Genomic DNA, 27,220 nt, shown 5'->3' with positions numbered 1-27,220 from the left:
AGCTTTGTTTCCATACTGTTTTGTATCATGTAAGTGAAAACAGCTGTGTCTGACTTCTTGCTGATGATGACGGATGATGGACACATTCAGGGCTCTATAGGGCTCGGGGAGTTGGATGTGTTTGTGCTGTGGACAATTGAGGATAATGGCATGCTGTTTCTTGTTGCTCTTGATGTTTTTCATATTGCTCTTCTTGCCTTTTGCCTTTTGTTTACTTTGTGCTGTGATTTGCCCAGCATGGAAAAGCTGTGCCTATTTAGTCCTTGTCAATTTTTAAATCAATTTGTGTTTTTGTGCACCTGAATTGAATCTGCACTTTGTTGTAGTCTAATGGAGGGTATTGTCAAAGGAATTTCTCAAAACTCTCTCCTCTCTTTCTTTTGTCTCCTTTTCTTCCCTGTTTGCTGCTGTGAAAATAGGACCCTTCTGCCTTTCTTTTTCCCCTTCTACCCCCGTCTGCCTTCCGCCTTGCTCCCTCTTAATTGTGTCTGAACAAAGCAGCTAATGGTGCATGGAAATGGTGGCAACATAGTCAAAACATCTATAGGCAGTCTTTGCTCTGTGTTGCAATGTGTAAGAGAAAATAGAAATACAGAAGGATGAAAGAAAGGCATTTTCCACCAGTTCTAAGTGTAAGAACCTAATGATAAATGTGTAATGTGCAGCACAAAACAACCTCAATGAAATATTTTTCCCCTTTACCCTTTTGGAAGTGGTCTGATGATGACAATCAAACTGGTTTGTTATTTCAGGCTGATGTTTCCATTCTCAAATGTCACAGTGACCATGGTGATTATTAATGGAGATAATGATGTGTAGTTTTACATTACATCACTGTTGCTGTTGCTGATGATGGACACAGCCTGATTTTTCCAAGTGCTGTTCGCCTAATCTCAACATTTCTCAACATGAAAGGAGGGGTACTTTTGCAGTGGATTATTTTATTTTGACTTTATTTAAGATTTAAACTCTCTTCACAGGAGTGTCCAAGACCGGCAGAATTTGGCTTCAGCATGGCATAAAAATGTTGAGTTGTAAGTTTGGCGACTTGGCAAAGTCAAGACATGCTGCTGCTGCTGATGATGATGATAATGATGAGGATGATGATGATGATGGTGTGTGCCCTACCTGTCCACAGGTGTACATCCGTATTCTGGACAACGAGTGGAACGTGTACAGGCGTTACACCGAGTTCAGGGAGCTCCACAACCACCTGCGAACTCAGTTCCCACAGGTCGACGCCTTCAACTTCCCACCCAAGAAAGCCATAGGGAACAAGGTGAGCTGCTGCAGCCTGGACTGCCGGCTGGGCTGGTGACCTCACTCTCTCTGGCTCTGAGTCTCTGTCTGCTAGCAGTGTAGTGGTAAATAAAAATGAGGCTGAACTTTCATCCTCAGTTGGCAATCATAATGAGGCAAGCGGCCATTAATATAAACAAAATCTGCCATGCTGTCAGGAAAAAACATCAACTGATATATTTTCCCTTAAACAACACTATCTTCTGATACTCACACCAGTTTGATACGACTCTGAGTTTTTTGTAAAAATCAGCCCTGAAAGGTCTTTTCTGCAAAGAAAAGTGGATTACGCTGACTTCAGGTGGGGTTACTTTCCATTACATCGCTCCTATTGACTTGTCTCTATTCCTATCACTCCCTCCACTCCCTCTCTTTCTCTTTCACTGACACACACACACCCACACACACATTTGCTGTTCATCTGCAGGGGATGGCGCTTGCCCTCAGTCTTGATGGGACTCGATGGCCTCTCTGGTAGCGAGGAGAATCCCCATCTCCCTCTCTCTCTCCATCTCTTCCTTGTCTCTTTCCAATTTTCTGCCCATCTTTTTTTTCCGCTCCTCCCCCTCCTCTCCCGCTCTTCCCTCCTTCCTTTTCATCCTCCTCTCCCCTGTCTCTCTCAACCTTTGGGAGATAATTTGGCCCTGACCCCGATTCTCTGGCTGCTGGGATTTGATGCTGCCACAGCCAAAAGCTGCAGTCTGACTCCCCACCTTCAAAGACACCGCGCTTTCACGGCTGGAAACTGGACTGAATGCTGAGTCGCAGGGGCTGTGTGCACGTGTGAGAAGAGCTTGTGTGTGTGTGTGTGTGTGTGTGTGTGTGTTTGGTTTTGGGGAACGGTGGATCATGTGGAATGCAAGTGTCTATCACAGAGCCAGACAGACGGAGTCATTGTGTCCTGGAAGGCCCTCTGAAAGCCCATTAGACGGCGAGTTTGTGTGAATCATTGGTTTTTAACGTCTCCAGGAAGTCAGCCATCACAGGCGAGAAAGCCCGCCGCGGCTTTGTTGCTTATTGGCCACGTTTCATAGCGGGAACACAACACACACTTCTGCTTTCACCTGGAAAGATGAAGACACAGCAAACCCTCTTGCTTTTAAAAGAACAGTTCACCCAGAAAGATTTATTTCCCCCATTTACCCCTAGTGCACTTTATCCATCCAGATAGTTTCTGTGTGATTTGGCAAGGTTTCCAATCTGTTGTGATCTTCTTGTCTCCCTGCTCCTCAATACCATAGATTAGCGATACAGTGATTGCAAATTTTAGGCCAATCCCAACTGCTGATTTTTTAAAAGCCTGATTTGCTGATATTGATCCCAAAACAAAGTTCATTTACTTGAACATAAGTAAAAGCCTTCAATCTTTTTTTTTTTTTTTTTTTTTTTACATTTAAATGTCATTACAGTTAGTTTTTGCATATGTAACAAACATGTCCTAGTCCTAGTACTAGATTTGTCACATTAAAAAAAAGGTCTTTCTTTTACAAATAAAACCAAAGTGCATGTTTTACAAAACTAAACGTGCAACATGACAAATGTCACATGATCGGTATGTAATCTTTCTCTTTCATATCATGAACCCACAAAATAATCCCGACCAGCCCCGCTGTATTGAGATGAAGGGAGACAGACGAGAAACCTTGCCAAGTCACACAGAAACTATCTGAATGGAGAGACTGCACTAGGGGTTAAGTGGGAAGTATCATTTATTGTATTTTGGACGAACTGTTCCTTTAACGTGCTGGAGAATCTTACACAATGTCCAACAATAACTGTAAATACAGACAGGACAAAAAACAAATTTTACCATTATTTAGTTCTGGGCCTCTGCCTTGTGCAGGCATCAATGCTGCCTGCTATTTTTAAAATGCAGTAAGATGATATTTTGATCATTCCATACCGCCGGTATTGTGTTTTTCCCTTTCCTGCCTTTTACTTCCTATAAGTGCATCATTAATTCATTTCTTCACATAGAAGTATATGTTCTTCACTTGTTATCGATGCTTTTTGTTGTTTTTGTGCTCTTTTTTTGTCCTTGCCGTGTTTTGATGTCATTAGCTTTCTGCATCCAATTCACCTGTGCACCGTTTTATTTTTTTCCCCTGTTTTTCTTTCGGGCTCAGACGTTTTCATAAACTTATTGAGATATGTTTGCCTCACCCACACTGCTCGGGTTTGTTCTGTCTTTTTAAAGATTCTATCGCTTTTATCCACAAATAAACTCAACCTAAATCTGAAGTAATGATGTCGGAGTCAGGTTGCACTGTAGAGACCAGATTTCCTCATCCTCCTAATCCATTTGAGAGCCAATTTGAAGCTGAGCAACCTAATACTAAGCAGATAGAACAGAGACTCCAGCCAAAGCCTCTCTGCCTCATTCGTCTCATCTCTAACCAGCCAGCCTTTTAAGTCTCCATCCTTTCACATACACACCACTTTGAATTGACTGACTGACTGAGCCCTGCATATCTGCACATCACTATTCAGGTTGTTTATCACCCCGGTTGCATTGTAGACATCTGCTGTTTATGCATTTTCTGCTAGTTATCAACCTATGATGCACATCAAATGTTGTAAAATATGCCAGCGCTGCTTTGCTGGAGCAGCTCTGTGACCTTGTACATACAGTACAGAAAATTTGCTGTTTGTTTAGTTTTCTCACATTACAAACAGCTTGACTGCGCTACTGTATATGTAAGGTTGTGTTATGTGTTGACTGTGTGTATCCTATATTGCTTAATTATCATCTGATGTGTCAACACCACCAAATTACCCTTTGTAACTAGCGCAATATTGTGATTCAGGCGACGTCTGCACAAATACGAATTTTGTAAGTGTCTCTGTATACATAAAAAGGCAAAATTGCACAAAGCTCGGCTGTATGTGCAAATGCAAAGATGCTGACAAGGGACTGGGGCGGTTTGTTGGCATCGTTGAGTAACAATTGCAAGTACTAATACGGTCAAAAATGTCCTAATAATGTCCAAATCTGTGTGGAAACTGAAGTCAGATGACAAAAACAAGGTGAGTCGTCCATATGAACAGACAACGAGGCAGAGCTCCCACTGCAAGTTATAAATGACAACATAGTGTTGAAAATAACAATGTCAAAAGAGGCAGCTCTGAGAAGTCATGTCTCCACTAAGAGCATGTGCAACGAAGCAAGGTTGTCGCGGTGATGTAAGCATTATCAAATTGTACTGTTTTTGCTGTCAAATATAAAAATAAAAATAAATACTCTGGAACATCTTGCAAAAGTTTCCGTGAGAGCAAATGTTTTAGTGTGAACAGGACGCCAAAATAGAAAGAAAAGGCTGTTTTTATTTTGTTTTTGTTTTTGTTTTTGTTTTTGTTTTTGTTTGTTTTTTTTTTTTATATTTTTTAAAGATTTTTGGGGGGCATTTCTGCTATATTATAGGATCTCTACACAGTGACCCAATGGGGCACCCCAAAAAAGCTGCTCTTTCAAAGAATCATCATTGTGTGGCTATGGCATTAGTGCTCCTTTAAATTCAAACTACTGGATCAAGACAAAAGGAGAACAAGTCAGGAGAAGAAACATTGTTGTGTTTTTTGAATTCTGCTCTGGAGAATGTTTTCCAGTGAGCCAAGACAAGTTTGTGACGTGAACAAAAAGGCCATAAGGAGAGGAAAAAGCCAAGTTTTAAAAAAATATTGTCATCCTGTGTAGTCAGTCTGCCTCTGTGTAAGACGTGGTGCCAGCAGGGCTATTCAGAGGTTAGAGAGAACATCCTGTGACAGAAGTGATGTTTTTTGCCACCTCACAGCCCACATCTCCATCTGCAGCCATGTGTCCTGCAAAGGTGTTCCTGAGCAAAACGCTGAGCCTCTCCCTCATGTATTGCATGTAAGAGCAACAGCTAAACATGAACAAAAGAAGATTCTCCAGCAACAGAAGTGTTGGAGAAACTCCAGCATGGCAATACAAAGCCTAAGGGCCGGGCTGAAATGAAATCAGGGAGGAGGCGGAGGGCTTTACAGCTTGAATACACTGGTAGAAATTTGTTAAGGACCTCACTGGGTAGGGTGCACTGTGTGTGTGTGTGTGTGTGTGTGTGTGTGCGTGCGTGCGCATGTGGGCATGTACTTGTATGTGTCCAAGGTGTGTAGGCATACGTGTAAAAGCATAATTTCTGTCTGAAAAATGGATCTGCACAGCATAAAAGAGCAGGTAGTGTTGATGTGTCAGAGAGAGGCTTTTATGGTGTCTGTGTGTGTGTGTGTGTGTGTGTGTGTGTGTGTGTGTGTGTGTGAAACCACGGTTCTCTGTCTCAGAAAGTTTGTGTGTGTGTGTGTCTTTGTGTGCACAATTATCTTTATCTGTCTCAGAAGTGAGTCTCTACAGCATGGAGGGTTTTTATTTTGCGTGCGCGTATTAATAATAGCATCTCGCGTGTGTGTGTGTGTGTGTGTGTGTGTGTGTGCAATTGTGTCTGTAATCACAAGGCCGGCTGTTATTTTTGAACCACTCACTGTTTGCTTCTGGCTCTCTTTGTAGTGTCGGTGGCTGCGTTCCTCAGGTGAAGAGCTGAGCTGCAGGCTGACGTGGAAACAGCCTTTCCATTTCCTAACCAAATAGAATAAACTTAATTTATATAGCACTTTTCTAAAAGCAGCGTTTACTAAGTGCTTAATGAATAACAATAAGAGAAGAAACTGCACAAAATGATATATATGGCAAAATCAACTGAGTATAATGGAGAATGGAAGCACACATAATAAAACATTAAGTTAATAAATAAAAACAACAATTTCAAAGTAGTCAAAAAAAAAAAAAAGAATGATTATGGAGGCGCATTTTAGCAAAAATTTAAGAAGATAGTGACTCTGCAAGCCCAGTCACTCTTCAGCTTCTACTCAGAAACAGTCATCAGCTCTCTGGCTTATAGGAAACTAAAAGATCACAACTGTAGGTGGGGGCCAGACTTTTGCTTTAAAGATATACCTTGCAAAAAAGAAAAAAATCACCGCTGGAAGTAAAATTTACACAGTTTAAAATATGCATTGTCAGGAAAAACACTTCAGTGTGTTGCTTTTTTTGTAGTTTTTACAGACTATATTGGACTTTTTCCTACAAACTATCCAATTAGCGAACAAGTTTAACAGAATAGTAAAACAGCCAGACATCAGCCAGTTTCATCACAAACCAATAAGACTGGTGCTAGATAGAAAAGGTTAATACGAGGTAAGTATAATCATGCATAAATGTAAGCTGTTAACTAGAATTACCGCCAAATGCTTGTGCCGTGCAAGTGGGCGGTTTCAAACAATGCTGAACTTGTACTTGGTATTGGATGCAATTCAGGAGTGAAATTACCGACACCGGAAAGGTGCATGTTCACAAAAATCCATTACTTCATTACAGCACCAACAGTGGAGGCATTTCTTGGTGACAGCTCATTTTAGTGGGCCACAAATTTCATGGTAATGTGGTGATAATTAGCAAGTAACATTTCAGATTTCTTTGAAATGACCGCAACATCAATTACCTCAAACTGTATTGAATCTTTTTCTGTGCCACCAAACTCATTCTGGATTCATGTTTCAAATCCATTGATCATAAATATGAAAGAAGGCGTGACACTGATCATGCAGTCTCTGGAATATCATGAAATCTTCATCTCCTTTACATGTGCAATTTGAACTGATATTTTGATTTTATGATATTTTGAACTTGTGATAATGTAGATAAATTGGTTTTAACTTTCTTTGCCCCCGATTGGTCCTATTGATGTGTTGCTATTTCAGGAATTTGAATTTTTATGGGGATAGCTTTGAATTTTGATAGCTTTTTTTTCCCACTAATTATAAGCTTTCCGTTGTCACTCAGGTTTTGAAGTCTTGTGATGACCTTCACACATTGCCCTCATCAGGCTTTTTATAGTTCCATTGTAAGGTTTAATGTATTTTTCTACACTTCTATTTCCTTTTTATTTTATTATGATTGAGTGTTGCTAGTTAAACATCACTGTTTTGTAACTGTCTGTCAATCCAGAGTGGTATGGGGTGACCTTAACAGTATAATTATAACTATGGCACCCTGAGATTTAATATTATTATCATTCTGGAATTTTGATACTTTTTTTTTTTTTTTTTACTCATGAATAGGTGTGTTAGCTCCCGATTCTTTTGTTGAAAGCCCAAGAACAGACCGGAGTCAGTCTTCAATTTTCTGATGCAATATTTATTATGGTCACATATAAAGCAAGGCAGCGCTGGTCTCAGTGTGACAGAGCTCCCGCAGGATCTCAGTCAGAATGAGCGTCGATATCAGGAAATGATACACATTTATGTTCTTGGGCTTGGGCCTGCCCCGTACATAGGTTGGACTTAAACGCAACCGAGAATAATTGGCCAGTTACCCGGACATGGACAGGCCAACCACTGTCCATGCCTTGTTTCTGGAATGTGTGATGCTATGTGTGTGAATGTTGACTGGGCGTGTATCTAATGCAACAGACCTAAATAACAAGATAGAGAAAGTACATCTGGCTCCTGCTGTGTCTGTCCTCTGCTTAGCAGCCAAGCTGCCCTGAACTATGTAATACATTGGATAATGCAAGAAACATTGAACTATACGGCCAATTGTAACAGGTGTATATAGGTTAATTGATATGGACTGTGGGAGGTCCCTTACTATAGGCTAAATCTACACAGCCTATGGGACCGATCGAGTGCCAGCATACACAGGGCTTAAAGTACTCCGGCATGGTGCCGGATTTCCGGCTTGACGGGCATTGTTTTTTTTTTTTTGTGGCAACAATTTGGCTTAAGTTAGCATTTAACGAATGATCTTCTGATTTTCAGCGAAGCACATGGGTAGATCCACCAATAGTATAGTGTTATCAAACTCAGTTGGCCAATAACAGCTGAGTGGGGAGCGTCTAAGAACAGCATGCCTTGTGCGTTTTGTGCAACAGGTGGATGCGGCAGTCTACCGTCCGGTAGAATAGATCCGGTGGAGCTAAGCAGCAATTGAAGTAGAGTAGAGAAGGGCAGAGAGATGGAAGCAAAATACATTCAGTGTTTCCCCTATCATTCTATTGGCGGGGCGCAGCGCCCGCCCCCCGACACGCTAAATTAATTTTCAAAGTAAAAAATAAATAAAATCACAGCAGAAATAATTTAACGTCACGTTTCTGTACCCGCACTCATCCATATGCAGACAGAGAGAGGAGATCAGATGAGGATCACACCTGGACCCACGTAAGTGAAATAAAGAATTAGTGTTGCGTCGGCTCCAGCCTCCTGAAAACAGGCGAAAATATTGGCGTTTTTTTTAAACGCACGGCGCGACAGCCTGAGTCGAGCACCAGTGGCGAAGATGAGTGCGTTTGCACTCCTCCGGTCCCGGTCCAAGTCGAATGGACGCCCACACGGGCGTTTAAAGCACTACTGCCGCTGTTACTCACGACCAGAGCCTATTCTATTAATATAGATTGATATAATATAGATGGGTCAATGAGTACAAATCTGAAGAATATTGAGCAACTTACAAGGATGCAAACAGCGCAGTTAAGGGTCAACTTAACTAGGGCCCTATAATTTCCGCAAACACGGAATCGCGGAATTAGCCGAATAAAACGGAATCTATTTTTAACGCGGAATTTGACATAATTTGAATGAAATGCTGTTTTGTGTGGGATATGAACATGTATCTGGAGAAAATTACATGGAGAGAATCTGGGTGGCACAACCCCTCCAGTGGTTTCACCTGCAACTGCACCACCAAGAAAAAACATCACAACACCTGCACCGGCACCGTACAAGTCCAAAAGGCAGAGAAACTTTCCAGCTACAGCAGCGCACTGACATAGATTGTGAAACAAAGCGAAGAGTCGCCACTCTATTTGCCACTCTACTCTATTTTCACTGGCTAACAGCAGCACACTGACAGCTTAGCTTGTCTATTCAAAGAAGAGGTATCACTTCGGCTTATTTTTCAAACCATGTTATCACAGGCATACTCCTGCTCATTCACTGAATTGTTAGGTCTGTTTGATAAGTAATTTACATGTTTAAAACAAATAATAATTTAACATATTGTTATACACAGTAATCAGCAAAACTGAGGTACCTGTGGGTAATGGGTTATCTCTGTCTCTTCCACTGTCTTGCTTTGCGCCTCTCTCTCTCCTGCTTCCATCCATGACAAAGCGTCACTTTAAACTACAGAGAGTTTTACAAATTCAAAGCTGACTTTGACATGCACACGCATGCACACGCATCATGCACACACATGGCACATGGCTTCCTGCTAACATGTGCCGCCATGTTCATGTTACCAGTGTTGTTAGCTGACGTGGAGAGAGAGGGAAAAAGAAAGAGAGAGGGAGTGTGGTAGAGAGATGTTCCAAAGCCTTTTAGCTGCGTGATGGTCGTCTTCTATGTTGTGGTTGCCTTGGTTAGCATGAAACGCATGACTGGAGATCAGGTGGTAGGAGAGCAATATACACACATGCACACCCACATGCACACACACATGCACACCCACATACACACGCACATGCACACTCACATCTTCATCCTCATTGACATGCGGATGATAACTCTTTTTCATGCCAAGGACCCTCTCTCATCATTCTTACCATGCTTGTTAACACGCACACACACATGCACACACACACACACACACACACACACACACCAGATGATTGACATCACAGAGAGCGCCATATAGCTGCAGCTGTCAGAGAGAATCTGCCATGCTATGGATTTAACTCACATGGAAACTTATGGAAAAGTTCATCTACATACCTAGCACATGTAACAGCTTACCTACACACATGCACACATACACACACACACACTTTTGAGATTAGCCATGCTAACTCTTGGCGGAGTTATCAGGCAGCTTGCGTGCTAGTGCCCGGTGATTAGGCGGTGTTGCTAATCTGCTGCGTTGCGTGGTGTCAGGACTGGTGAACACGGGGCGTCATGTGGAAGGTGAATCACAGAGGTGTCAGTCGGCTGTGGGCTTAGCTTCAGCACCCTCCACATGACTCACATATTACATTTGACAAGGCCGTAATTTTAGGTAATTTTATTTTAGGTAATAGGTACAGGTGCCAGTGTGCATATTGCTGTGGCTAGGTGTGTGCTTCTCGACCTTCATCTTGTCTTCCATCTGAATATATTGAGAGTGGCAGCCCTCCTACCTCACTGTAATAATAATCTTTCACTTTGTACTTTCTGTAAATGCATTTTCAAGGTAAGAAAAGAAGAATAATGTTTATTGTCTGTCTTGTATTTACATATTTTAATCATGTCAACAGGTGGCACCATAGTAACATTGGCTCTACCCCTTTGTAAATATAAAATGCAGCAAACGATGCAGTATGTCCAGATAATTAAATATATTTGAAATGTGGCTGGATGTTTAGATAAACTACTTAAACTGCAGTGGGGAACTCTTCAGTTCTGTATGATTTGTCTCCCTATTGTGGCATTAAATTGAGTGTTGCTTGAAAAATCCACTTCCAGGTTGCTTTCAGTCTTCACTCGCCAAAGGAAAAGGCAAGGGAAAAAACCTGAGAGCATAGGCGGAGTTTGCGGGGGGGCAGGAGGGGCATTGCCCCCCCCTAGCGTCTGAAATGTGTCACTACATTGAGTCAAAAATAGGTCCAATATTTTTTTTTTCCTGTATACATATCTATAAACATTTAAGAATTGCAATAAAATAAGATTATTTTCAGAAATAAATCTGAATTACATTATGTTTGGTATTGTAATAAATAAAATAATAATAAAAAAAAAATGTTTGCCCCCCCCAGCGCAAATTTCAAACTCCGCCTATGCCTGAGAGAGTTGGTGAATTTGTCAGATGAAGGTGTTAGCCATGATATTCTAGTAGTAATATGAAGTGTGGTTGACAGGAGCGTCCCCTGAGACCCCTGGCCTTAGATTAACTGAAACAAAAGATTTGAACCCTCAGTAGCTGTTGTTATTCATCCTGCTGCAGCCAAATGCAACCGATTTTTATTTCATTTTATTTGTTTATGATTTTTTTCCTCCACTTGACGTCTGCTCTCCCGTCCTGTTTAAGCCTCCCGCAGTTCTCCAAGCCTCCTCTAGGGGGCGTTCCCCATTGGATGAGAAACGCTCCAGTAGGCCCTACCCTAATATGCCATGTGTGTGAGGACTCTGAGTCATGGTGCTTGTGTCTCAGTGTCTGGTTAATAACATTGTGCCTGTGCTTCAGCGAGGTCACAGAGACAGGCAGCCTTCAGGATTGATGTCAACTCAATTTCAGCTGGAATTATAAAAGCAAATGGATTTGTTTGAAAATGGAACCTCCTTGGCCATAAAAATGACACAATATCTTTGTTGTGAGGAAATTATAGAGAAAACAAACTTCAATGTACAGTGTTCAGTGTAATCACTACAATGCACAGACAGCGCTTTGTACTGCATGCTGGCTGAACGGCTGCTGAGAAATATTTTAGATAAATAAAATTTGGATCTCGTCTCGGCCATTGGACTCTACATAGACTTTTGTGGTGACCAGTTGGTTGACAGACATTAGAGCATCTTTTCAGTCATTCAGTCTCATATTCAGCTAGGAAATCTTGTTGAAACAAATGAAACTGCCTCGGAAACAACTTCGAAGAAAAACATTTCCCTCTCTCTTTTAACACTGAAGATAAGGCTAAATGGCTCGCTCAGATGGAGATTCTTTGCCGTGATATTTCAGTACAGTCATTTGTCTGCATCATCATTGCATTATCGCTGACATTACTGCAGGATAAATGCATGGTGGGGATGGCGATGGCTACCACTATAAAGAGCAGTGTGACTGAAGACACTGAACTGATTACAGTGACAGGAAGTCGACCCCTGGCAGTGGTCGCCGGCCCCTCCGAGGCCTCGTCTCCATCAAGACTTGGCCTCTTTGACTCATTTGTGCATCTGTCTCTCTCTGGTGCTGTTAATGAGCTAATGAGACTGTCTCCCTCTCGGTGTCTCCAAGTCCTTTAGGCGAGGCTGTCCAGCTGGGTAACCTAGCAACGCGGACAGTGACACAACGCACACATAGATGCAGATGCTCACCCAAACGCAACCCCTAAGCCCTGCTGCCCTCCGCCCTCCTCCCCCTCCTTGTCACAGCTCCTAACCAGCTGATTTGTCAGGACCTGGCCAGGCAAACAGGCTAAATGTTCCCGAGTCGCGTCTGTCAAATCCTCCCTGACGGCAACGCAGAGGAAGAGGAGGGGCGGAATGATGACATCAAAGCCTCGTCGCTGTCAGACCCCAGAGTCCAGCTGTCAGGTTCCTCGCTGGCCGCGCCTCATCCAAATTTTATGGCTTTTGTCCAAAGGCGTTCTCCATCCTTTTTTCCTCCCCCTCCCTCAGTATTATCTCTCGTTTGCTCATTCGTCTCACCGTCTCCCCTCCCTCTCACTCAAGTCACTCACCCACCTTCAATTTTGATAAAATTGCTTCATTTTCAGTGCCGCTTTTTTCTCCCTTTTTTCTCCTGCCAGACTGCAAATGGAGACATACTGATGATTTTTTTTTTTTTTTTTAGAAGAGATGGAGAGGAAGGGAGACAGTGTAAAAGACAGAAGAGAAATGTTCGGTGAATAAGGTCTGTTTAATGCCGGCCAAGCTCCCGATCAACGTGTCGCTGTGAGCAGATTTCCATCTGTTCTTCTACATATTCACTATCCAGTCACGAGAGACCAAAAAAACTGAAACGCACCACAAGAATCTGCTTATTTAGGGCAGGATTCAGTCTTACAGTCTTGTTTTTCTTCAAACAAGGTAAAAAAAAATCTGCCACTGGGGTGAGATAATCCCACGTGTTTCCAGTGGAGTTTCACTTGTTTTAGGAATTTTTCTGGTTACAAGGATAAATATGTTGAAACAAGGCAGAATAAAGCGGATCAGCCCACCAGTATCAAGAACATGATAAATAATTTGATTAACGTTGGAAACAAGTGGGATAATCTCATCATACTGGCAGATTTTTTTTTTTTTACCTTAAGAAAAACAAGATTTGAACGCTGACTATCAGAACAAATAACTTGTTAAGGCTGATATTGTTGCAGTACACTGAGACAACATCCTTTTACATGAAGACTTCCTATCACTGTGATTACAGTTACATTATGTAAGATTCCCTTAGGTGATACGACCAGAAAAATGCCACTTACAAAACTAGCATTTGCCCTTGGCAAAGTCAGAAGCCCCCCCCCCCAACACACACACGCACACACACACACACACACACACACACACACACACACACACACACACAACACCTACAGAGAGCGAGAGAAATGGGCGAGCCAAGGCTGCCCTGATTAATTAATCAGGAACTACAAAGTGAATAATTAACTAGTCTTAGTATGTTGTGTTCACATATTATGCAATATGCATGTTTTATGCTTTTAATTATGACAAGGAGACATTGTGGAGGTCTTGTAGGAGCATTCCTGAATTGCCTGTGATGTTTTATGCATGGTCCGGCCCCGCGGTTCATGTGTGCTTAAACATGGCATTAAGAGAACAGTGTTGTTTGAGGTCCTGGTAGCCCTTTTGTTGGTCCAGTGTGGGCTGAGTAAGGTGGAATATGTTGATCTTGTTGTGTTGCCGTACCTGCCCACTCTCATTTAACTCAAATGCACCGCAGCTTTAATTCAGTGTGAATGGATAAAGCATCTCAGTGTCATTTTTCTATTACTTATCATGGGCTTACTTTCTCACTTGTGAAATAATGTCCATTTGTTAGATCATTTCAGGGTCTTTGTTTATGTATAAAACAACACTGTTAGATTCAGTGTTTTCTTTATTATATTGATATCTGAACAAAAGCATTTTTTGGGTGTGGCTTTTAAATAAGCTCAGCATGATGTCTACCTCACTTCACATTTGTATGTTTTATATATATATATATATGTTTTATGTTTTATTTATATATCTTTTTACCACTGCCAGCAGAGGTCGATAAATGTTATTTTTTCACCTAATTCCCTCTGTTTGTTTGTTTGTTTTTAGCAGGATGTCTCAGAAATGTATGAATGGATTTGCATGAAACTTTGGTGGAAAGGCTGCTCATGGACTTAGGAAGAAACTAATAATTTTTCAAACTAATTGGACAAAGTGGTGCATGGCATGAAAATGCATGTAAGTTTGAAAAGGCTTGAAAAGGCTCTTGACAGTTGAATAGTGTTGGTGGAGGTATGTGCTCTACTAAATGCTTTTTCGAGTTTTCCAATTTGTGTTTTAAACTGTGCTCATCAAATCAGTGCTCAGGTTGATGTGGTCTGTGCAGTTCACATTTTGTTTCATTTCGGCAGTGTCTTTGGTACTAATCGGTCGTTATTGTGGTGATATTGGCAATACATCCAACGCTTCCTGTCTCTTTCCACTGTAGACTGTCAAACAAAGCAAAAAAAAAAAAAAAATCTACAAAAATGAAGACACATTACTGCATACAGACAGTAATTCCTCAACTACAGACAAGATTGAAGTCTGTCACTAGAGCATTATCAATTGCATTGATTTTCTGTTTGAAAAAAAGAAGTAGTTGTCACCTCAGGGTGCAGTCACACTATACTTCAGGAACTGTTTTTTTTGTTGCCAGGCAACATTGGTTTCTCAGACATGCTATTTGGAGGTGTTTTTCCCCAGAGTTGAATGGCGTAACGCCGCCTGCAGATTCACTCCACCATTTGTGGAAACCCATTCTCTTCCATTGACAGCGCTACTCTCCTTTTTATCTGCCCTCTTGTAAGTGACATGGCTGTGGTGTGTGTGTATGTGTGTGTGTGTGTGTGTGTGTGTGTGTGTGTGTGTGTGTGTCACATTGCGCTCTGCCACTGCACTATCATGCACTGTGTCCTTTTTTTCCCCTTCATGTGGTCTCATATCAAGTTACATTTGAAGTAGATAATGACCATGTGAGCACATGTACACTGAGGGTAAACATACAGAGGTAGAAACATCTGTCTCATCTGTCAGTGTGACTCAGTGACATTTACTTCATAACATCCCTAATGTATCCAGAGGTGAAGACGGCAACACAGGTTTAACAGCAGGAGACACAGAACACAAAGTCCATTAATGTCTATAGCATCCCATGACTCCCTTAAGGCAATGTCATGTGGCTCCTGCACTGCATAAAAAAAGAAAAGAAAAGCCATTTTAACAAGAAATTCAGTCTCATCTTCAGTCCTTTCTTAAAACAAGTGAAAAAATCTGCCACTTGAGATGAGATAATCCCTTTTGCTTCCAAACACTGATCAAATTGTTTCCAGAATTTTCTTGAATCAAGTGTCATTTTCTTGATACTAGTGGGCTGATCTGCCTTATTCTGTCTGGTTTCCAGTGAAACTGGAAGGGAAACCATTGGGATTATCTCATCCTAGCAGCAGATTTTTTTTTTTTCATTTGTTTTAAGAAAAATGAAATTCAAGACTAGAGAAACTAAGACTTGAATGGTCTTTTTTTCCAAAAAGGAAAAGGCTGAAACCAAAACTCATTATGCCTAGCCCCTTTTAGCAGCACTTATCTGTCCACAGTACCGGAGAATGAACTTGAACTTGAATGAAAAGGTTTGAGGATTTCATGGAACAAATCTAAATATGTTGAGACAAGGTGGAATACGAGTGGATCAGCCCACCAGCACCAAGGCTCTCTCAAACTCTTGAATGGAAAAAGACTGAATGGAACAAATCAAAAAGAGCTTCCCTGTTGCTTCCAAACAGGGTTCACAACATTGTTTTGCACTCGTAATTACAGCATTTTGTGAACATTGTTTACATAATGTACAACACAACTCCACAATTTGACCCCTTTCAGCTGATCCCACATCTGTTTATTTACATTTGTCCCATTCCACACTTTCTCTTAGTAGCATATCTGCTCTCCCTTAGATCCTGGATCCTCCAAACATCATATGAAACATTTTAAAATCAACTCCATCTATAAATTGTGAGGCATACGTCTTGATGAATAATGGGGTTGGTTTGGTCGTGATAATTTGCTTTATTGACTTCCTCAAATAAATCAAACTTCACTGGCAGATTTTTTTTTTCTCTCTTGCTTGAAGAAAAACAAGATTTGACTAACTGATGTGTCAAGATGGACAGTTATTGCAGCGGATCCGGTGGAAGACAGAAATTGGGCAGAGGACATTCAAACGACGCCTCGGCCACCTTCACGTTATGCATTTGCGTGTTTGTGTACGGGCTTGTACGCTCTCCTGTCCTGATACATGATAAATGATAACAGACTCGTGTACGCTCCCTGCCTCCTCGTGTTCGCCTGCCCTCATACATTTTGATGCGAGTGTGTCGGTGTTCCTGTCAGGGAGCGTAAGGAGGGGAAGGGAGGGGAAGGACGGGAAGAACAAAATTAGGAGAGAAGGATGGCTAGACGAGGAGGTCTGTATAGATATGTAGGCAGACAGATGGAGGGGAGACAGACTCAGCCTTGTACCTGCATCAGTATGCCACAGCAGCTTCAGCTCTGCCCCGTCTTTCCTCTTCGCCAGCAAGAGACAGCACCCGGCCTCTTCAGCCCTCCTCGCTGTCTCCACAAGAGGATGAATCTGTCATGATGTCCATTAGTGTTATTACCGCCCTGACATCCATGAAAGCAGTCAGGTTGTCCCTTATTGTGTTGACATAGCATGAAAGCCGCGCTGGCATGCACAGCCTAATCTGACACATCAGATTTACCCACTCCTACCCCTTCCATTCTGCCCTGCATGCTGGTGCCGGAGTTATCCACTCCTTCTCTCAGAAACTTACATACTTATCCACTACTTAGGGAAATAGTGCACCTCTTATCCACTCCCACCTTATACATTATGCTCTTTTCGCCCTTTTCCTACCACGCTGCATTCTCTTACTTTCTGGTTTCGCTGCAACCTGTCCTCTTTAATCCATCTTTCCCTTCTCTCCCCCTGTTTTTCTCTTTGTTAATTCATCCAGCCGCACAGCGGAGCGGGCTTTCTTTTCCCCAGTCATGTTGGGTCAAGTCAAGTCAAGTCTTCTTTATTTGTATAGCACATTTAAAAACCCCAAAGTTGACCCAAAGTGCTTTACAATTGTGGCAGAAGGATTAGAAATGCACCAGATTAAAAGAGTAATACCAAAAGCCAGGACCGAAATGGAAAACAAATTGAAAAAAAACAAAAAAGGTGAAATCCAATTATAAGTACTGAAATAAGAAATTAAGAGGAAATTAATAAAAACTGAAAAACTGAGTAAATAAATTAGCAGATTATAACGAGAACGGACATTGGGCAATCTCAGACTGAACTAAAAACGAGGAAATAAACTGGGTCTCTAAATTTAATTTAAAAGTGTCAGTGGTGGGACTGGACTTAATTTGGGATGCAAGGCTGCTCCAGTGTCTGGGAGCAGCGACAGAGAAAAAACAGTCGCCTTTGGTTTTGTGGCATGAGTGGAGGACTGAGAGGAGCTGTGGTGAGGATGACCTCAGTGACCCAGAGGCGGAAAACGGAATCAGCAGATCAATAATGTATTGTGGAGCTAATCCGTGCAAGGCCTTAAATACCAATAGTAAACTTTTCAAATCAATATCTGTATTTCACTGCTAACCAATGCAGATGAGCCAGGACTGGAGTGAGGTGTTATCTTTTCTTTGTGCCAGTTAAAAGTCTAGCAGCTGCATTTTGAATCAGTTGTAGACAAGAAAAAGTTGGTCAGCTCAATAAATGGGTATCTCTTCAGGGTCAAAAGAGAACGTTTTTCTTTAAAGATGTTTCGTCTTTGTGCTTCTCATAAACTGTTTTCCTTCATTTTTTTGTGCAAATTATAAGCAAACTTTTGAAAAGCTGGCAATATTTAAATGCAAATCAGGTTTCACTAATGGCTTTTAAGCAAATAAGGCTTTCGCCGCAAGACAAAGAACCCCATCTCACAATTTGAAAATGGAGCAGGCGTTCCACAACTGGCCCATCAGGGAACTATCAGTCATAATTTCATGTAATCTCCCTTTAGTTTTTGCTTACTGATGGTTCAGAAAAAAATGCAGTTTGTTAATGAGAGGGGAGTGGAGTGCAGTGGGCATCAGTTTTAAAACCTGTTGTACTCCCCCATTGTATAATTTAAAAAAAAATATGCATTTGCTTGAGGTCATGACATGAGGTCATCTCCTACAAAATCAGTCATTCCCACTTTTTTTTTTTTTTTTTTTTTTTTTTTTTTACAGAATTTTGTTTTTTTCTGAACTTGCATGTTTCCATTCACTTTCTTCTGATTTGAAACTTGAGGTTGTGCAAAACGTGGCTCGATGGAAACACAGCTGTAGTTATTGAACCAACCATCACCTTCTTTTCCTTGACCCGGTTTGGAGACCTAAGTGTGAAAAACCTGTTCCAGCAGAGCAGTATCAAATGAGGTCACGGACGCCCAGCACCCCAACCCTCCCTGATGTCTGTAAGAGATTTTACTGCTCCTGCTGTATCTACATGAAGCCCTGAGCATCCCACACTTCCATTTGTTATCCATGTGAGGAGAAACCCAGCCGCTTCCTGTGAGCTGTACGTGCAGACAGCCACAAATTCAAACAGACTGAGATAGATGGAGATAGAGGCGAGATATCTTTGATTTTGGATATTATCTTTTCCTGGCTGTAAAAGCTGCGTTACAGTAAAGGGTTGCTGTTTCAGGATTTTACTAGCCTCTACCTGCTTGGTCATCATATTCACATTAATAGTGATTGTTTATCAAAAACCTTTTGCGTGTAAAGATCTTACAAAAGCGCCAAGAGCCATCCCTGCTCTACTGTCACAATACTGATATCAAGGGTTTCAGTCAAGGACATTGTGATATTTGATTTAGTCCAGTTTCCTCATGATTGTATGCTGTGAAGCCCATCAGCACTGGCACTGCAAACAGTTATACGTTTTACAGAAAAAACTAAATTAGTATAATATAACACAAAGTTCATACGCTTGTATCTTGTTGCAATGAAAGGAGCACAACATTTTTGCCCATAACAAAAAGGAGAAGTGATACTACATCAAAAGAACATTAGCAATTCTGCAGACAGGAAAAAGTTGGAGTCCTACAGTGCCTGGAGTTTGTTCCAGTCCCAGGCACCAGAGAATAAAACAGAGCATTGCCCAGGCTTTGTTCTGAGCCTCACTGGACACCGATTAGCCTCGCTCACTCTGGTCATGTAGCTGTGTGCTTCTGCCTCAGGACCCGCACGCTGAGGGAGGTCTGGATGCATGAGTTTTCTGGAGCATCAAAAAAAAAAAGAATACAGAACAAAGACAAATATTGCAGTCTATGAAGCCTTGAGGCTGTGTTTTCTGAATGGGATCCATCTCTAGTGTGTCTGAACTCCCCCCGAAGGTAGATGAGGTGCATAGAGGTCTGGTTATCGACAGTAATACACACAGTACAGGATTTTGCTGGTTGCATTCAGGAATCGTTTCACCTCTGGGAAGTGATTCATACCATATACCATTTACACTGCAAAAAAAAAAAAAAACACTGTCAAGTCAGGTCCATCAAGTCTCATAGTCAGTCAGTCAGTCTTGTTTTCCTTAAAAAAAGTGAAAAAATGTGCGAGTAGGATGAAAAAAATCCAACTTGGGTCCAATGCAGGTCAGCCTAGGATTTTTAAGACTTGTTAAGATGGTGATTTTTGCAGTGTACTGTCTTTTCTCTCTACATATTGTGCTCAGCAGTCCATTCTGTTCAGTTTTCTTTTTTTTTTTTTTTTTGCACAGACAGTAGGAAAACTGAGAGTGACACACAGCAGGTGAGCAGTTTCTGACAGGGTTTGATCCGGGCCCAGCAAGTGGACATGATCGGTCCGGAGGCTGAGGTCTTTTAAGTTAAGATATGCAACTTTTTGCCTCGAGGCAGCAAAGTGTTTACTGGTCCCGCCTTCTTCCCCCCCGACTTTGGGCAGGTTCACACCCCAATACATGTCAGTCAGCGTGATGAGCTGTCTACCTTGAAACAGCATCTCGCCTGAGGCTGAGGTAAGCGCTGTGCGTAAAGTTTCCACAGACGCTGAGGAAGCTGACGGTGACAGCTGCAGCCAGCAATAAAGAAGGCAATGCCACGTTCCACCGTGTTACTGAATGGGACTTGTTTGCTGCACATTTAACTTCCTGCTCTCTTGTTGTTTTTAATGCTTTCCTCTATTTGTTGTTGTTGTCCTTTGGTTGTGGTCAGTAGCCTCATTTTGATATGGCTGGTTCCTCCCTCAGCACACACCTGCAACAAAGAGCACACACCTCAAAATGTCCCAACAACAGGGTGTTTCTGGCAATTAGGGTGTTTAAGCATGAAAACAGGCTCACAGACAGATACATATCGTATCTCATATTTATTTTAATGTTAAAAACACTGTAAAGTAAATTGAAGCATGTTTGAAAAGGATTTGTTTGAAGGTGTTTTTTCCCCATGTTCATTTCATAAAACCCTTCGGTTATTTCCCATTTTTTATTTATTATTTCCCTTTCCCTATTCCATTTGTTGCCACAATAACTGTTGTCTTTTTTATTTTATTTTTATTTTTTTAATTTATGTCTTTAATTATTTTCTTCCTCCTCTTCTTCGTCTTCTTCTGTTAATTTAATTTAATTGTTTTGAATGGGACCGTGGTTTGGATGGAACGATGGGTATGAATGTATGTAAAAAAAAAAAAAAAAAAAAAGTTGTTCCTTTTTTTTTCCTCAATGTGTTGTGCAACCATCTGTGTATTTATTTCTTTTTCTTTTGTTTTAAGTTGCATATGGCAGCTTTAGGCTCAACTCTTCTGGCCACCTTGAAGTGTATAATTCGCTCATTCTTCGCTCTCCAACCCTCCTCTGTGTCTGTCTGCAGGATGCCAAGTTTGTGGAGGAGAGGAGGAAGCAGCTGCAGGGCTACCTTCGCATGGTGATGAACAAACTGATCCAGACGCTGCCAGAGTTCACAGCTCGACCAACCAAAGAGACCCTGCTGTCTCTGCTGCCTTTCTGTCTGTAAGTCAGTGGTGTTGTTCGGCCTGGTCCGGGGGATTTAATGCCAGCCCACGAATGTTTCTTTTGTTTGGGAAAAGTTGACATTCTGCTGTAGAAGATCAGAAGTTGTTCAGCGAGAGGAGGACATAATTAAGTGGCACACAAAAGAGCGAGACAAGTTCTCCCCGTGGCACAGTCCCCTCTTCTCATTTCTCTAGTTGGTGCATCCTCGTCTCCTCCCACGTCTCCTCCCACCTCTCCTCCCACGTCTCCTCCTCATCTCCTCGGCGAGGAGATGAGGAGGAGACGTGGGTGTAAATGTGCGATTGAAAAGCAGGGCTTTGCTGAAAATGCACGTCTGTGCTCAGTGACTCCACTCAACGTAAATAAAGGTTAAAACGGTCGACATTAAACAAATTGCGCACAAGTTAAACCGAATGAGAGGCAAATTACATAAATACATTTGTTTTTTACATTTTTTTTACATGACTGAATGAATGGTGAAGGGATTCTCATGCTTCTCTCCTCTAGAAAATAGGATTCTAAAAACAAGGCTATTATAATCACAGCTCTCCTTTGAGTGTGTGCGTGCATGCGTGCGTGCATGCGTGTGTGTGTGTGTGTGTGTATTTGTGTCCATCCAAAGCTTTTTAGCAAATAATAGGCTTAATATTCTGCTTCTGACAGAGCCATATGCCTCATTGCCAATGTTTCTATTTGATGCGATATTCCTCACATAGTACAATAGTAAATAAACATCAGCAGACAAATGTCTGTCTGTTAAAGATACACAGCTCCCCTAATAAATTGGCAATAGCACACTTGATCTCCTAACAATTATCAGAAATCTTGTTTAATTGTAAAGGTTTGATTTTTCTGCATTATCTCTAATATTGTGAATAAGATAGAATGATTTAATTTTTAAAAAGGAAATTGTTATATTGACTTAGTGGTTATTTTGTAGCAGAATGACCAATGTATGGGCCCAAAAAAATGATACCTACAGATTTTACCAGCATTGTATTTTTGATAAATGTAAGAAGGCAGTGTCTGGCAGACTGTGTGCCTCTGTATTGTTATACATATTGCATCACAAGGTTGTTGGCAATACCCAGCGTTTCACTGGGCTGAGGCCCTGATGTGCTCAGAGCCTAGAAACGCCCCTGCAGCAGCCGAGCCTTGATATGTGCTTATGAGTGAGAGAGATTCAGAAAGTTATGCCAGTGCATGGGTCTGCATGAAGGTTTCTCACTGCTCATGGAATTCCTGAAATATTCTGGACTACTGTAGTAGTTCAAACAAGGCAGGTCAGGAAATGGGCCAGATTGACTGGGGAAATCAGGAAGTTTTACAAATTCATACCAGAATGGATTTTACAACTTGCTTCTTAAATTCTGTTGGTTTTCTCCACAGCACGCCTAAATGTAGTGGAAACCAAGCCAAACCAAATCCTCTTAAAAAATTCATAGCTGAAGAAATGAATTAACAAAGCAGAGGGGAAGAAAATTTCAAGTCACAGGGGTACTTTGATTTAGTTTGGAAACTTCATGGAAAAGACATGGAATTTTACATCAGGGCCACAGAGGGAATCCTGATGTGGCCCTGATGTAAAATCCAGCTTTTTATAGCATGCTTGCTCAAAATCCAAGAACACTTGTCAAGATGGGTTTTTTTTTTTCAGCCTTTAGACACTGTATAGGAACAGCTTGGCAGTTTGAGCAGTTAATAATGAATTTTATTTATACAGCACACTTTATATTTATACAGGATTAAAATAATCAAAATCAAAATAAAAAAAAGATTATAGTCAGACAGAAAGGCAGACAGACAGACAGACAGACAGTTAGATAGAAATGGCTGTTATGGCTGCTACGTCTCTGCCAGATGGGTGTTGCTTTATAACATTTTATTTATTTATAACAAAATAAATAAAACGTCCCATTCTCTGTTTTCCTACTGTCACACACACACACACACACACACACACACACACACACACACACACATACACACACTCTGACTAGCCAGTGTAATGCTGCTTTAACTGTCCACCTACCCGGCAGGCTACTGCTGAAAGTCTAGATGTTCCAGTCATGTCCTGTCAGTGTTCACACCAGTTTTAACTTCCTGTGATCAGTCAGCGAGTGTGACAAGTTCATTTATTTATAAAACGCTTTATCACAAGCATGTGCCAAATGACTGTACAAAGAATGAGTCTACCTAGATCTAACTAGTAAATAATGTCATTCACAGCACAAATCGTGATAAAATAAAACATGAGGAAACAAAACAAAGCACAGGACACAAAGTAGGACACTGGAGAGGCAACATGGGCGAATCACCGGCCTTAGTGCCTTAGTTCATTCAAGGAAAACTTCCAAGTAAACCTGTCACATCTTTAATGAGCTGTTCAGCAGTGTTAATAAACCTTTAACAGCCGTTATTTAATCATGTTGGGTTATTGAAAGTATAAATCCCTTTTTCAAGGGACTCCTGGCCAAACAAACAGCATAAATTCCAACATAAATGTCAGACAAACAACATGTTGCACATTAGCAAAAATACAGTCAAAATAAGAGGTAGGTGTAAAATGTAACCACTCAAAAGGCAGCGGTCCAGCAGCAGAGGAGCTGGATCAGAGGCCAGGCTTATATAACTCTTGGCTAAACAAAGCACTGACAGCTCATTATTGAGTCTGCCACAAGACGCTTCATAATCACATCTCTGTTTCTCATATTTCTGCTATCAGCACATCAGTATGTGCCAGTGACATATTTAGAACTGAAACTGAAACATTTGCACGTGTTTGAATGGCACCAAATATTACAGTGTCAAGTCAACAAAAGCCCAGCCAAGGCTTCATGAGACTCCTGTCTGCTGCTCCTGCAACACTGAACTTATTCTTCAGAGCTTCTTATATTAATTTACAGCTCAGGATGTCCATGCCGTGCATCTACATCACATGCAAATGCCTGCTTGTGTGAACATACATTGTATATCCGGTCTACTCTTAACACTGAAAGCGAAAGAGACCTGAGAGCAAAACAGCAATTCTCAGTGTGAAAAAGTCAACCTAACAACATCACCTTGGTCAAAATCAGGGCTGAGACCTGGGTTGAACTCAATTCCACTTGCTGTCTCAGTTCTCTAGCACCAGTGTGACATAGATAACGTTGCTGCTCACCAAGCTGAGACATTGCAGCAGTGACACCAGAGAAGCGCACACTCCCCAGCATCGCAGAACGATGTCCTGAGCATCATGTCGTCCACCACGTTGACCACAGAAAGCAAACATGTCTGCTTTTGATGACGTTAGAAGGTGACAGGCGTACAAGGAGTGATGGTTAAGGAGGTCCACTTGCATGTACAGGTCAGTCCCGCTCTGGTGTGAACGGCAGTGACGTTGTCATGTGTGAGGCTCGATTGCTGTGGTCATCTGCCTGATGGAGGAGGGGGAGGTGGAGAGAACATAAACAGAAAACATCAGTCACTTTATCTGACCAAAGTAAGTTAAACCTTGGTGAATATGTATCGACTCAGTAAACATACTGAGTTTCTTTCTCATCTCATGCCTCAGATACGATCATTATTAGGATTTTTTCCCAGAGGTTTTCCAAGAAATCAAAAATAAGATAAAGTAAAATAGGGTAAACAAGTATACCTTATATATTTATATATATATCCTCATGCTTTGGTACCATGCCAGTAAACCATGTTTTGCGTTTAACTGAATTGAAGAGGATTGTTGACATAATGCACCCCTGGGTGGCCATCTTGTAGGTCATCTCCTCTCGTGCAATAATGGCTGCGATTAGCTGTTTGTATTTCTTGAACAACTTCGCCATTTCAATAGAATTCAATAGAAAAAAGATAAATGCTGTGCTGTATTTGACTGGGAACTGATTATTTAGACACAAAAAAATTGGATCACTTGTATTTAGATCATTTCAGCTTTTTCTAAACACATCTAGTTTGCGTATTAGTCAGTTAGTAATTACATTTACATTGGTTGCTTTGCCAAATGAACCTGTCAGCTACTTAGCCAAACCATCTGTTTGTTCAGGTTAACTGAGCTGAGTCTTGTCTGAGTTTTGGCATAGAGACCAAGGTTTAAGACTTAGCAGTTTGGTGTGTCACAGTGACCTACATTTAGAAACTAATTTTTTACTTTGTCACTGTTAACTTTCACTAGAGCGATACTAAATCGGCCTGCAGCTACACAACAGTCTCTTTCATCATCATCCATTTGTCTCTCTTTTTCTGTTCTCTGCTTGTTATATATTTATCCAGTATTTGTGCACAGCTCTATCCTTCCATAATGGCGCCAATTGTGGCTGTTTGGAGCTTTGTGACACAAGTGCAAAGTCTCTCTAAGGCTGGAGAGATCGAAACATAAGTTGAAAGATGTTCTGGTGCATTGAGAGAATTAGAAGTGCGTTAAGAGAAAGAAAATGACATGAGGGGGCTCGCAGAGAGGGATGAAGGGACGAGAGGAGGATGGAGAGAGAGAGAGCTGAGTGTCGTAAAGGGAAATGATTGTGGCGCTGGAAAAGCCTGAGAGAGAGAGAGAGAGAGAGAGAGAGATATCAGGGTTCAACACTGCTGATCTCCTACTGAGGCACTCTGCTCTCGAAGGCCTGGTGGGTTGCGAGGCTTCTTAATGATGCTGCAGTGACCCACACTCCTCATCTAACTGGGCATAAAACACTGTGTGCCTGTGTGTGGGGACGTCTGTGTGCTGCTGCTGGTGGTGGTAATGCGTCAGTAATGCAATTCAGCCATATTATTATTTTTCACAGTGGTGTAAAGAATTACTGTTTCAGCTTCAGTGAAAACCCTCCAGTTGCAAAGTGAAAAGTTGCTCACTTTATGAACTCCTGTGCAGATTGAAGTTGAGTCATTGTGTTCGTCATAATTAGTCATCTACAGCTAAGATAAGACACGGTAGAAAAGTTTACTTGCAAGCGTTCTCACTACTTGCATTTGAGTTTATCAAGCAACAGTTTGACCAGAATATTCAACGGTGACTGCTTAGCGTTTCCACAGGTCCTCAGTTATCTGAATGTAAGACCTTAAAATGTCTTATTTCGGCTTAAATGGCATTTTCAAGTCAAGATTGCATCACTGTTTCCCTTGAATGGATTCAACAGCTGCTTTGTTAAATAATGAGTGCTTCTTCTCTGAATTTTGGTGTGTGTGCAGACAAGCACCTACAAAATGCAGCGCAAGAAATTAGTCAAAAGAACCTAGACTGAAAAAAAAAAAAAAAAAAAACACATACAGACACACAGAGCACAGCCAATTCAACCATCCACTCACTTCAGGTCTCAGATTGAGCTGTGATTACCTAGTCACTCCTTGTCCCCCACATTTTATTTATTTTTTATCACCAAGTGGTTTCAACTTTTATTTCATGTGGCACTGAAAAGTGCTGAAATGTCTTAAATTGAAGCTGCTGAAACCCGCAGAGGCCCTGTAGTCGTTTATCCTGATCATCCACCAATGAGGGGACTCGGTACCTTTTCGGAGGTGAAGAGAGCACGACAACCACTAATCTTAGGGGTGTAACAGAAAAGTAACAGAATTGCTACTGAAACTACTGCTCTTAGTGAGAAATGAGCAAGAACTTAGTGGAGGAGAGAAAGAAAGAAAGCAGTGTACCCTCCCCTTCAAACTAATATACAGCACCACAATATAAAAGTATACTGCCAAAGTGATTTAAGTTCGGGGGTTGTTTTAATGTCCTATTAATCTGCGCTTTACCCACACTTTTATTTAGCCCTGCATCACTGATAATATGTAAAATAATGTTGTTGGTTTTTGAGTAATGAGCCCAGCTTTGACAGTGTGCGTGTATGTGTGTGTGTGTGTGTGTGTGTGTGTGTGTGTGTGTGTGTGCAGGCACGCTGGTGTGTACAGATCTGTTTATGCCTCTACCCTCACGGCTTCAGA

At 41.4% G+C, this 27,220-nt stretch overlaps 1 protein-coding gene across 1 annotated transcript in view; it reads left to right on the top strand.

Moving 5' to 3' along the window:
* snx29 (sorting nexin 29) overlaps positions 1-27,220 on the top strand; it is a 166,813-nt gene that overhangs the window by 132,626 nt on the left and 6,967 nt on the right. Inside the window, exons 19-20 of the mRNA XM_030077892.1 lie at positions 1,139-1,279; positions 21,150-21,289. Of these exons, the coding sequence (XP_029933752.1) occupies positions 1,139-1,279; positions 21,150-21,289 (281 nt within the window). The remainder of the gene's footprint in view (positions 1-1,138; positions 1,280-21,149; positions 21,290-27,220) is intronic.

The sequence above is a fragment of the Myripristis murdjan genome, chromosome 19 (assembly GCF_902150065.1).
Source record: "Myripristis murdjan chromosome 19, fMyrMur1.1, whole genome shotgun sequence".
Taxonomy (NCBI): Eukaryota; Metazoa; Chordata; class Actinopteri; order Holocentriformes; family Holocentridae; genus Myripristis; species Myripristis murdjan.
This window is presented reverse-complemented; position numbering and strand designations above follow the sequence as displayed.